The sequence below is a fragment of the Xiphophorus hellerii genome, chromosome 2, assembly GCF_003331165.1.
Source record: "Xiphophorus hellerii strain 12219 chromosome 2, Xiphophorus_hellerii-4.1, whole genome shotgun sequence".
Taxonomy (NCBI): domain Eukaryota; kingdom Metazoa; phylum Chordata; class Actinopteri; order Cyprinodontiformes; family Poeciliidae; genus Xiphophorus; species Xiphophorus hellerii.
In genome coordinates this window covers 28,119,917-28,130,793 of record NC_045673.1, presented here as the reverse complement: position 1 = coordinate 28,130,793, position 10,877 = coordinate 28,119,917, and the positions used below count along the sequence as shown (strand labels likewise).

At 45.8% G+C, this 10,877-nt stretch overlaps 3 protein-coding genes, 2 non-coding genes and 1 pseudogene across 7 annotated transcripts; 3 read left to right on the top strand and 3 right to left on the bottom strand.

The window, feature by feature from the left end:
* The first annotated feature begins 1,009 nt into the window (after positions 1-1,009).
* On the top strand, positions 1,010-2,674 carry LOC116730266 (zinc finger protein 568-like). Of its 3 annotated transcripts, XM_032579362.1 has the most exons (3): positions 1,388-1,671; positions 2,051-2,167; positions 2,251-2,674. In XM_032579362.1, the coding sequence occupies exons 2-3, from the start codon at positions 2,142-2,144 to the stop codon at positions 2,603-2,605; spliced, it is 381 nt and encodes a 126-aa protein (XP_032435253.1). In that variant the 5' UTR covers positions 1,388-1,671; positions 2,051-2,141; the 3' UTR covers positions 2,606-2,674. The 3 variants fall into 3 exon arrangements, with proteins under 3 accessions (XP_032435245.1, XP_032435253.1, XP_032435236.1); XM_032579354.1 differs by lacking the exon at positions 1,388-1,671 and adding an exon at positions 1,010-1,331 and having other exon boundaries at positions 2,051-2,674; XM_032579345.1 differs by having other exon boundaries at positions 2,051-2,674.
* A 1,875-nt stretch (positions 2,675-4,549) lies between these two features.
* LOC116730326 (uncharacterized) lies at positions 4,550-5,603 on the top strand. Its single transcript, XM_032579459.1, has 3 exons — positions 4,550-4,754; positions 4,865-5,171; positions 5,294-5,603. Exons 1-3 carry the CDS (start codon positions 4,582-4,584, stop codon positions 5,513-5,515), a joined length of 702 nt encoding a protein of 233 aa, XP_032435350.1. The 5' UTR covers positions 4,550-4,581; the 3' UTR covers positions 5,516-5,603.
* Positions 5,604-5,713: 110 nt separating this feature from the next.
* On the top strand, positions 5,714-8,347 carry LOC116710924 (uncharacterized). Its single transcript, XM_032550232.1, has 4 exons — positions 5,714-6,146; positions 6,338-6,626; positions 6,773-7,673; positions 7,827-8,347. Exons 1-4 carry the CDS (start codon positions 5,931-5,933, stop codon positions 8,257-8,259), a joined length of 1,839 nt encoding a protein of 612 aa, XP_032406123.1. The 5' UTR covers positions 5,714-5,930; the 3' UTR covers positions 8,260-8,347.
* A 968-nt stretch (positions 8,348-9,315) lies between these two features.
* Positions 9,316-9,434, bottom strand: LOC116712475 (5S ribosomal RNA). The gene has a single exon (XR_004337544.1). It is a non-coding gene; the product is annotated as a 5S ribosomal RNA (ribosomal RNA).
* A 430-nt stretch (positions 9,435-9,864) lies between these two features.
* On the bottom strand, positions 9,865-9,973 carry LOC116713103 (uncharacterized; annotated as a pseudogene).
* Positions 9,974-10,381: 408 nt separating this feature from the next.
* On the bottom strand, positions 10,382-10,500 carry LOC116712700 (5S ribosomal RNA). Its single transcript, XR_004337634.1, has one exon. It is a non-coding gene; the product is annotated as a 5S ribosomal RNA (ribosomal RNA).
* Between the last annotated feature and the right edge of the window lie 377 nt (positions 10,501-10,877).

Here is a 10,877-nt window from a genome sequence, read left to right as displayed (position 1 = left end):
CTGCCATCACTACCACCCACAACATTCTGTAACTAGTAGAAAACTAAAAATGTTTACCAATTAAAGGCATAATTAATCTTCTCTCTTACTCTTCTTTCCTCTTAATCTCCTTCTGTACTGTGATTTTGTGCCCATTACATCTCTGAAATGTAAACACTGTTCCTGTGATCCTAATAGTACTACTCAAGCACTTCTGTGGTTAACACTGTCCTAACTCTGCTACTTAAACTGAAAGTGCACTTGAAAAAAACTGAATCAGGGAACTAACAGACACGGCAGACAAAGAAGTCTTGTCTACTGCTTGATTATTCATCTCACAAATAAGACATCTGGATTATTATTGGAACTACTAAGCATATTTAAACTCAACAATGGATTTTGCTGCAATATCTACTCAATGCAATTCAGTTTACATAGCACCAATTCCTGTAATCTCAAGGCACTCTACAAAAAAGTCAATTCAATCCAATCATACATACATTCTGGTTGATCCTAGTGATCAAAACAATGCAGTCAAGTTCAGTTCATTATTTAAATCTGTTAAAATTTAAAAAAAAAAAAAAAACCTTTTCCATCTCTGGAAATCCAGCAAATTGCTTTGAGTTATTGACTTGCAGCATTCAGATCTCCCACATTTTCCTCTGAAAAAGTTCTTGAGTAAAAAGCAGTATCATTGTTATAAATAGCCTTTATTTTTCAGATGTCAACTCATTAAAAACACATCCTACTGCTTGGGGAACCAGGAAGACTTAACAGAATATGATCTGCAGGATGTCCAGGGCCTTTTCCCACTAGCCTAAAGGTCATGAGGACATTTGGGAGGAATTATATTGGGACATTTGGGAGGAATTATATTGGGACATTTGGGAGGTATTTTTTAGGAGAAATTTGCCCTCTTTGGGGTTCCTTCACTGGGTCACTGTGGGTGTTAAATTGGTCTGGGTTAAGCGTGCTTCTTTGTGGGGGCAAAACATTGAGGGACACTTAGTTGTGTCCCTCAATGTGAAATATTTTAAAGGCAGCAGCACCAAAAGGCTTACAGCACCTGGTAATTTGGGACCCTAGTGATCAAAACAATGATCACTAGGATCATTGTTCAATAGGGACCAATAGGTCTCTATTGGTCCCTATTGGCATAGGGACCAATAGGATTGGTTCCTATGCCGACCAATCATTGAGCGCCGTTGAGCAAGTTGAGCAGCTCAACAGCCAATCATTGAGCGAGCTCCTTGCTCAACAGTCCAATCAGATGGCCGCACCGCCCAGCGTCATGAGCTGTGAAAAAATTCCTCGCTGAGGCTGTGATCGACATCGCCAACAGGAACACGTGGGTAAGTTTTATCTGATGATTTTAAACTTTCTGATTTCTGATTTGTTAAGTGTTTGTTTTATTTATTTATTGGCAGTAAGTACGAAGAGATTGACTGATTAAGTTTAAAAAGTATTTATCGGCTATGTACGTTTCAGCACAGCTAACATAGATCGACGTAAATACGCCGACATTCTTGATAATCTTCGTAATGTTTATTTATCGAAAAAGAAAAAGAATATAATTAAAAGAAAATGATACGATCAACAGTTAGACATAATTACTGGCCAAAACACCGCTTTGAATTAGGAAGAGGAGCGATAGCATCACACTGCAGGTGGTGAGGCGGGGCAGCAACGCAGGTATGGAAGCTGGTGAAAGTTTCCACGTAAAATCTCATCTGTATCGACCAGACTATAATGTCTATAAACTTTTTTATTTTTTATAAAAAATTATGTGAGTAGTTTTGCTTGAGCATAGATGGTTAGAGCAGGTCTCTTTTTGTATTGTTTGCAATTCGTTTTTTCATAATGTTAGATGATAGTAGTTCACACAATATATACTTACATGCATTCAAATGTAAGTCGGATGTGATTTCTAATTGATTATTCACCACTTTTGTAGAACTTTTGCACCTTCTTTATTGTTCATCCCACTGTGCAGTTTGAAAATAAGAAGCTTCTCTGAAATCTATTTCTGTTTTTTGTTCATTATTATTATTATTATTATTATAATTTGTAGGTATTCACAATGGAATTGGACGGCCACAAGTGCAGCGTGTGTGACAGGACTTTCTCTGTGAAGTCCAACCTCACTCGGCACATGAAGCTTCATGGTCCAAAGGAGTGTCTGTGTGAGGTGAGCGGAAGAGGCTTCGCTCAGAAGCAGCAACTCAGCAGCCACCTGAAGCAGCACCTCTACCCTTTTCTCCGCCTCTACAGGCCGGGGGAGGCCAAGCTGCAGTGCACCGATGCAGCCAAGGCTGTGGCAGCGGCCCCCTCCAAAGCAGTAGACCCCACCTCTCTGGATCCAGAAAAGGTGGAGGCTGCTGCTAAAAAAGCCGGTGGAGAAATGTGGAGAGGCCTGCTAGTTGTCACTTTTGGCAAATACGCAGGGCAAACTTTCAGGTGGCTGCTGGAGAACGACGTGGGGTGGGTGACATGGCTGCTCTCTGAGTACTGCCAGAAGGGAGAGAAGAACCAGCTTCTCAAGTGGCAGAAGGAGCGACTTCTGGAGTACGTCAGAGAGTTCCCGCCTGTCACCTTCCATCTGGACAAGCGCTCGGAGGCAACGTAGACGTTTTCACTCTGAATACAATATTTTTATAATAATGTTTAGGGAAAAAATGTACAGTGTGTATAAGGTAAATGTAACACACCTTCATTAACAAAACCAAAATTGTTTACAACACTTTGGTTTGTTCATCATCAACTACACGTCTAGTTGGTGCAGAACTGTGTATGTGTTTCTCCTAAAGTTGTTGTTTTTTCCTTCATAAGCAGAGGACAAGGACTGATGGAGAAAAGGCGGCTGTGGCTGGCACGTCTGATTTTCAGTCCGACTATGCCAGCGATGCTGAGCTGTTGGCTGCTGCTGGTAATTATCATGCAACACACTGTTTTTAAACTAACATGTTCTTACTGCTGACAAGGAAATTATTCTAAACTTTTGTCTAAATACACAGTGTGAAAATGTCACATTTTATGTTGCCGAAGACTGACTACGGTAGGTTTAGTATTTCACTTTAAATTGTTGCAGTGGTGATGGTGAGGAATTTTACAACATGTTATTTTATATGTTATATGTTTCAGTTTTGGCATTTAAAAATCCTATATTCCATAACTCTTTTAACTAAAGCCAATCTTTTCCTGTAACATCCTATTATACTGATAAAGTTTAATGTGCTACATGTTTGTGTCTGCTAATATGTTCACATCTTAAGCAGTGTGCTGAATTTATTTTGTCTGATTTCTTCTGCAGAAAATGTTCTTGGGGAGTCCGAGGTGCCAGTGTCCACCCAGCTCACCACCTGGGCAGAGATCGCACCGGCTGGCACCTCTCAGGGCAGACCACCGGACACCTCTGCTTCTGAAGCTGACGGAATCTTGCTGGAGGGCTGGCAGAAGTACTGGGAGCATCCGACTCCATCTGGACAAGCTCCCGGTATAACTGCCCTCAACATCAAGTGGCTGAAAAATGACGAACTGTGCGGCCTGTTTGACAGAACGTCGTCATACAAAAACATCAGAGGAGAGGTTGTGGAGAGGAAACTCCTGAAGAACAAGATGGAGTTCCATCCACCTCCACCTCCGACGTCTGTCAAAGGAGGGCTGCCAAGCATGATGTCATTTTTCACCACTCCAGTCTTCTTCTGGCGCCCGGTTGGTGTGATGCAAGCTAAGATCCGCTGCCCCAACTCCAACTGCCCCGCACCACCGGGCGAATTCCTGGAGAAGAAAGGCTTCGGCAGCTACGCCAGCCAGGTGTGTGGCATGACCAACAGCTACACCCTGTTGACGGAGAAGCTGAAGTGTCCGTACTGCGAAAAGGTGAGGCGGGTGGCGAGCGAGCCGCACGGCGACACCGAAGACGTGGGTGGTTGTCGTGAGCAGCAGTACATCTGGCTGGCGCACAGTCCCAAGATCCTGATGAACCTGGCTCCGGCTGTCAGAAGCATGTTTCCTGCCATACTGTGTGGAAAGTGGGCTGTGGACAAGGGCGTGGTCACTCTCCTGAACGACCGGGTCAACAGCTTCTCAATGAGCAAGGTGCAGAGGCTGCTGCAGCAGGGCCACGACGAGTGGTATGTGGAGCGACGCGACCTGTACCAGACGCTGCTGTATGAAGCCTATGTCGCTGGAGACGTGTCGTCTCAGAAGAGCATCCTGCCCTTCGCGAAGGCCGCTGGTACCTACACGCCTCCTCCGCCCCGCAACCCGCTGCCCGGCGCCCGTGTGCTGAGGCGAGCGCACATGATCATGGAGATGGAGAAGATGCCCGTGTACAGAGCCTCGATCCTCAGTGTGACAGGAGAAATCCTCTGCATTAACGGAACCAAAAAGGTTTGTGTGACGCATCACTTCATTAAGCATCAACCAGTTTATTGTTTACAAAGAGGATTTTGGCCTCACTGTAAACATTCAAATGTGATGGATACATATACATGCTTAGGAGTTTAAATAAATTATAAAGACAGACTTTTAAAAATTCGTGTCCTGATTTTTTTTGTTTCCCAGGTCCTCAAGAAGATATATGGCGACGGCCAGGGCACCATGCAGTACGTCACCAGCGTGCTGAACCAGTGGGGCCAGTTCCTGACCACAGTGGTGGTAGCAGCAGAGTCTGAGGGCTGCTACAGGCGCATGGCCAAAGGTCTGATGGCCCGCTTTGACCGAGCTGGAGCTCCTGCACCCAAAATCATATATGCAGATAGCAACTGTTGTCGGTATGTACCCATACAGCTTGATAAAAATTGGTCATTTATAGATCATTTAAAAAAAACAAACAAACAAAAAAACAAATCAAGTGACATCTGCTTTGCTGATATTATTTCAGAGACAGTGGTTCATCCTTCCTGGAGAACCTCTTTGCAGACTGGGTGCAGAAGGGGACGGTGGTCAGACTGGACATTCGACACTGGCTCCACCGCTGGGACGCCGTTGTCATCAAGCAGAGCCACGCCATGAGTGCCCTGGCAGGCGCAGTGCTAGCCTACAACAGGGACGACATGATGCTGCTGATCCAGGCAGTCAGGCAGGGCAACCTGGAGCTCTACAGCAGGCTTTCAGACGAGGACATGATGGCCTTCCTCAAACCTCACCAGATAAGGTCCTACGTCAGACGCATCACCCGTGGGGTCGAGGTGAGTGTGGCATTCGATCCATGTTTACATTTCGTAAACACAAAGCTCATTTCAACAAATCTGCAGTAGTTAGGAGTGACCTTAGTTTCCCTATTCATCATGAACGTGAATGAATGATACAGGAGACGGCTTCAGCGATTGAGTCCATCATCGCCGAGCTGAAGGGACCTGCGGGCCTCGACATCGACGGCATCCACCTGTTCAAGTCGGCGCAGGCGGTGGACGCTCACTGGGCCACCGCTAGCAAGCATCTCAGCTGCATGCAGGTGGGGAAACACTTCTGCACTAATCACTGCAAAACTGACAAATTACTATTGCATTCTCTGATTGGATGCCATAATTAAGCCCGTCACAATAAGCAATACATAAATTAATCGAATGACAATTTTAGACAAACATTTACATGCAGTACAAAGTAGTTAGCTTGCACTATCTGCCACTTTTGCACGTTTTCACTGTCTAAGTTGAACAATTATTTTAAATTCAGATGCAACTTTTGTTACCGGGTCTTCATTGTCCATTTGAATTATTGTTGTGTTTGTTTGTTTTGGATATTTCAAATGTTTTTCTGTTCCGGTGTGACGTGCTTTTTTGAAATGAAAGCTTTTTTTGTTGTTTTGACAGGATATACTTGCATTAATATACCGTTATTATTACTATTATTATATAATTTTCATAAAATATAAAAACGATCTCAAAATGACAATATTATTATCGCAATAAATTATACGACAACCTATCGTACAGCCAAACTTTGTTATGGTGACAAGCCTGGCCATAGTAAAGAAGCGACTGTGCTGTGTTTTACAGGATCCCCCTGGCGTGCAGCTGTATGTGTCTGTGAAGGTGGTGGTGCTCAACGGCATTCGCCTCAACAAGTACAGGTGTCAGCGGGGCAGCAACTCCCTGGAGGGTTTGCACTCACACCTGTGCAACGCCATTCCCTCGCAGAGATGCGGAATTATGCAGTTCCAAGTGAGGATGAGCAGTTTTAATATATAAAAAAAATACTGACGACACATCATGTTTCACATTCTTGCCTGTCTCCTCTTGCCTTCCTCTGTGTTTGCTCACGCGGCATCAGATGCACAGTGTGGGCCATGAGGGCCAAAAGAGAGATGATTGTGTCTTCTGCCCCTTTACACGCCAACGGTCGTGTCTTTCAGGTTTATCTGATTGCGTTTGCGGTGCAGTGGAACAGCCGGATGGAGTCCCTCAGGGTTGCAGGTGGACACGGCCGGCAGACCTGGTGCATGGACCCGCGGCAGATTCAACGCATCAATCAGCAGGCTGAGGTGCTGTTTGGTAGAGAGCATGTCCTCGAATCCAACTTTGTTGCTCCGATGCCCTACCCTGCTGAGTACAAAGACCCAGACGAGGAAGAGCTTCTTGGGGTGGAGTACGCCATGTGTCAGTCGACCAGCTTTGCTGCAAAAGATTACTACGCCCAGCAAGGTAAACTATCTAGAAACAGAAATAAGCAAACTAAGCTGGTAAATCTTTATAAGTGAAATGTGAGGTAAATACATGTGATATGAAGTTTACTGTTGGCTTTTGTGACTGCCTAGACAGTCATTTTATACACATTTTATACTTTGCAGTTGAAGAAGAGCAGAGCTGTGACGAAGAGAAGACGGCTGAACAGAGCGATGAAGAGGAGGAGCTGGCAGATGAAGGTGTGGACATGCGCGGAGAGTCAGAGCAGGATCCGATGGACGCCGTCAGTGGGAAACACGCCATCCTCACTCGGTCAGAGCAGGTGGAGGAAGAGGACAGCCCTGCCCTGCAGGATGTCCTCATGACTGAGAGCCACCTGCAGCTTCCTGGGCTGCAGGAAGTGGAAGACTTGGCCTTGCTCCTTCTCCAGCTGGCCGATGACACAGACCGTCACCTGGTGCCGGCCGACCTCAGGGTGAAGATTGCCTCCGCGGTCGGTGCTTTGCATGAGCACGACAGGTCAGCTGCCAACTTTGTCAAACAATATGAATCTCGGTGGGGCTACACCCTGTTCGGCCGATGCCTGGGAGCCGACACACCTGAGACCAGAGCGGCCCAAAAGACAAAGTTTTCTTGGATGAGGTACCCTCAGGCGGCACGTGTTACTGAAGACAGCCGTCTGTTGTACCTCATCATTAAGATGCTCAAGAACTGGCCGCCGGCCTGTCGTCTCACCTCCCCCACCAAGATTACCACAGCGATCAAAGGGCAGTACAAACGTATTGTAGACCGAGTCAGAGACGACGCCATCCTCAACAGTCTCTCCATTCCTTTACCCAACTTGAACTCAAAATCCATCTCCACCTTCATTGCACGGGAGGAGAAGAAGGCTAACTTCAAGGCGACTGTCATCCCTAAGGTGAAGCTCCACCGCAGAGTGCTGTCTGACGCACCAATGCCAGCCGCTCCAACGCTCCCGGCTTCCCTGCCAGCTCCAAGCCGACCTCAGGTCCAGTACCTGAGCCTTCCTCATGTGGCTGGGGAAAGGCATGGCCAGAAGCAGAGGTAAGCTGTTTCAGAAATATGGACCCTTTATTGAGGTGGATTTATCAGCTGCATATTCAAACTAACTCTAGACTACTATATATGTTGGTGAGGTTTTATGATATTTCTCATGAATATAGAAACTCATCATCACATTTATTTTTATTTCTACAGGTTAGGAGAACCACAGCGGAACATCCAGCCCAAACCCCCGGTGGCCACTTACATCCCCCCCAGATTGTCTGCAGCCCCGGTCCTGCTCGTGGTTCCTGCTCAGCCACAGGCGCCGTCCATGATGCTCTGCGGAACCTTCAGCGGCCAGAGCTTCGTACCTTCAGCTCCACCTCCTGCGCTGACAGCCAGGCCAACCAAGCCTCATAAATCCTTGAGGCCTTGCGGGGCCTGCAAAATACCCCAGTGTGGTGGACAGAAGAAGCGATACACACCCTCCAAAAACAAAACTGCTGGAAGTAGCCAAAAAATATTTACCTTTTGCCCAGCAACTAGGAGATCCACCACTTCTGGTTTTGAAGGCATTGTTTACGACAGCTTTGAGCATTTCAAAAAGTTTGTAGACAGTGAACTTGAAAAGAAACAAACAAACTAAAGAGTTTGTGTTTTGGTGGGGAGACTACATTGGCTGGAAATCTCCCCAAAATAATCAGTTAAAAAATGTTTATATCTTTTGTGACTTTTGTTTGTCTCATTGTTATATTATTGTTATATTTGTGTATATTTTTTTATATATATTTTTTAGTTAATTATTTTTTCATTTTTCTTGTGGTTGAAGAAATAAAACTTTTCATAAATATAAATACTCTAATTCAATTTATATTTGGGTCATTTTGTCTTGGTTCCCTAGTAAAAGAGTCCAGAATAATCAGCATCTCATTGTGTTCATCTTTACTTCATCTGCATGTGACACATATATAAAGTTCTTGCCAGTGAGGAGAAAAAGCAGGTGTAGCTAGTTTTTTAGCCTGATAGTCACCAGAAACAGCAACATACAGGTAAAATAAATATCAGTTTATTCACTAGATTTAACAAATTTCATTAAAGATATTTCTTTTATACAACACATGTCACAATTAAAAGTATTTAGCTTTTTTTTGTTACCACAACGGTGTGTGAAAGTGATGAACAACACATTTTGTATTTAACAGAATATTCCAAAGGGTTTCTAGTCTAGAAAAACCACAACAAGGAGAACAGGGGGAGGTCAACAGAGTTTTTCACACCTGTGATCTCTCTTTTTTATTTTTTTACCCTGGAGATCATGACCCAGGATATGGCCTTCGGGGGGGCCCAAGGCATTCCCAGGCTGTCTCCCATCCAAGTACTAACCAGGCCCGACCCTGGTTAGCTTCCGAGACACCCCTGCCGTAGAGTTAGCCGTGCTTCTCCGTAGGGTTAAGCATGCTTCTTTGTGGGGGTAAAACATTGAGGGACACTTAGTTGTGTCCCTCAATGTGAAATATTTTAAAGACAGCAGCACCAAAAGGCTTACAGCACCTGGTATTCCCAGGCGGTCCCCCGTGCTTCTCCGTAGGGTTAGTCGTGCTTCTTCGTAGGGTTCAGCGTGCTTCTTTGTGGGGGCAAAACATTGAGGGACACTTAGTTGTGTCCCTCAATGTGAAATATTTTAAAGACAGCAGCACCAAAAGGCTTACAGCACCTGGTATTCCCAGGCGGTCTCCCATCCAAGTACTAACCAGGCCCGACCCTGCTTAGCTTCCGAGATCAGACGAGATCGGGCGTTCTCAAGGTAGTGTGGCCGTAAGCCACAATGTGCTAACAGGAACAGCTTTTCGTAAAGCAGCAAAGCCAGTTGCCACTTTGTTTCTTTTTGCTTTGATTACACCTCTGTAGGGTTAGCCGTACTTCTCCGTAGAGTTAGCCGTGCTTCTCCGTAGGGTTAGTCGTGCTTCTCCGTAGGGTTAAGCATGCTTCTTTGTGGGGGTAAAACATTGAGGGACACTTAGTTGTGTCCCTCAATGTGAAATATTTTAAAGGCAGCAGCACCAAAAGGGTTACAGCACCTGGTATTCCCAGGCGGTCTCCCGTGCTTCTCCGTAGAGTTAGCCGTGCTTCTCCGTAGGGTTAGTCGTGCTTCTCCGTAGGGTTAAGCGTGCTTCTTTGTGGGGGCAAAACATTGAGGGACACTTTGTTGTGTCCCTCAATGTGAAATATTTTAAAGATAGCAGTACCAAAAGGCTTACAGCACCTGGTATTCCCAGGCGGTCTGCCATCCAAGTACTAACCAGGCCCGACCCTGCTTAGCTCCCGAGATCAGACGTTCTCAAGGTAGTGTGGCCGTAAGCCACAAAGTACTGCCAGCTACAGCTTTTCGTAAAGCAGCACATCCAGTTGGCACTTTGTTTCTTTTTGCTTTGATTACACCTCTGTAGGGTTAGCCGTGCTTCTCCGTAGGGTTAAGCGTGCTTCTTCGTCGGGTTAAGCGTGCTTCTTTGTGGGGGCAAAACGTTGAGGGACACTTTGTGGTGTCCCTCAATGTGAAATATTTTAAAGGCAGCAGCACCAAAAGGCTTACAGCACCTGGTATTCCCAGGCGGTCTCCCGTGCTTCTCCGTAGAGTTAGCCGTGCTTCTCCGTAGGGTTAGTCGTGCTTCTTCGTAGGGTTAAGCGTGCTTCTTTGTGGGGGCAAAACATTGAGGGACACTTAGTTGTGTCCCTCAATGTGAAATATTTTAAAGATAGCAGTACCAAAAGACTTACAGCACCTGGTATTCCCAGGCGGTCTCCCATCCAAGTACTAACCAGGCCCGACCCTGCTTAGCTTCCGAGATCAGACGAGATCGGGCGTTCTCAAGGTAGTGTGGCCGTAAGCCACAATGTGCTAACAGGAACAGCTTTTCGTAAAGCAGCAAAGCCAGTTGCCACTTTGTTTCTTTTTGCTTTGATTACACCTCTGTAGGGTTAGCCGTACTTGTCCGTAGAGTTAGCCGTGCTTCTCCGTAGGGTTAGTCGTGCTTCTCCATAGGGTTAAGCATGCTTCTTTGTGGGGGTAAAACATTGAGGGACACTTAGTTGTGTCCCTCAATGTGAAATATTTTAAAGGCAGCAGCACCAAAAGGGTTACAGCACCTGGTATTCCCAGGCGATCTCCCGTGCTTCTCCGTAGAGTTAGCCGTGCTTCTCCGTAGGGTTAGTCGTGCTTCTCCGTAGGGTTAAGCATGCTTCTTTGTGGGGGTAAAACATTGAGGG

Bases quoted from the DNA above. Each gene is read 5' to 3' on its own strand.
- LOC116730326 (XM_032579459.1), top strand. From the start codon at position 4,582: ATGCAGTACGTCACCAGCGTGCTGAACCAGTGGGGCCAGTTCCTGACC. The intron at 4,755-4,864 runs GTATGTACCCAT...ATATTATTTCAG, and splicing joins GCAGATAGCAACTGTTGTCG to AGACAGTGGTTCATCCTTCC. The intron at 5,172-5,293 runs GTGAGTGTGGCA...TGAATGATACAG, and splicing joins GCATCACCCGTGGGGTCGAG to GAGACGGCTTCAGCGATTGA.
- LOC116710924 (XM_032550232.1), top strand. From the start codon at position 5,931: ATGGTGACAAGCCTGGCCATAGTAAAGAAGCGACTGTGCTGTGTTTTA. The intron at 6,147-6,337 runs GTGAGGATGAGC...CGTGTCTTTCAG, and splicing joins GCGGAATTATGCAGTTCCAA to GTTTATCTGATTGCGTTTGC. The intron at 7,674-7,826 runs GTAAGCTGTTTC...TTATTTCTACAG, and splicing joins AGGCATGGCCAGAAGCAGAG to GTTAGGAGAACCACAGCGGA.
- LOC116730266 (XM_032579354.1), top strand. From the start codon at position 2,060: ATGGAATTGGACGGCCACAAGTGCAGCGTGTGTGACAGGACTTTCTCT.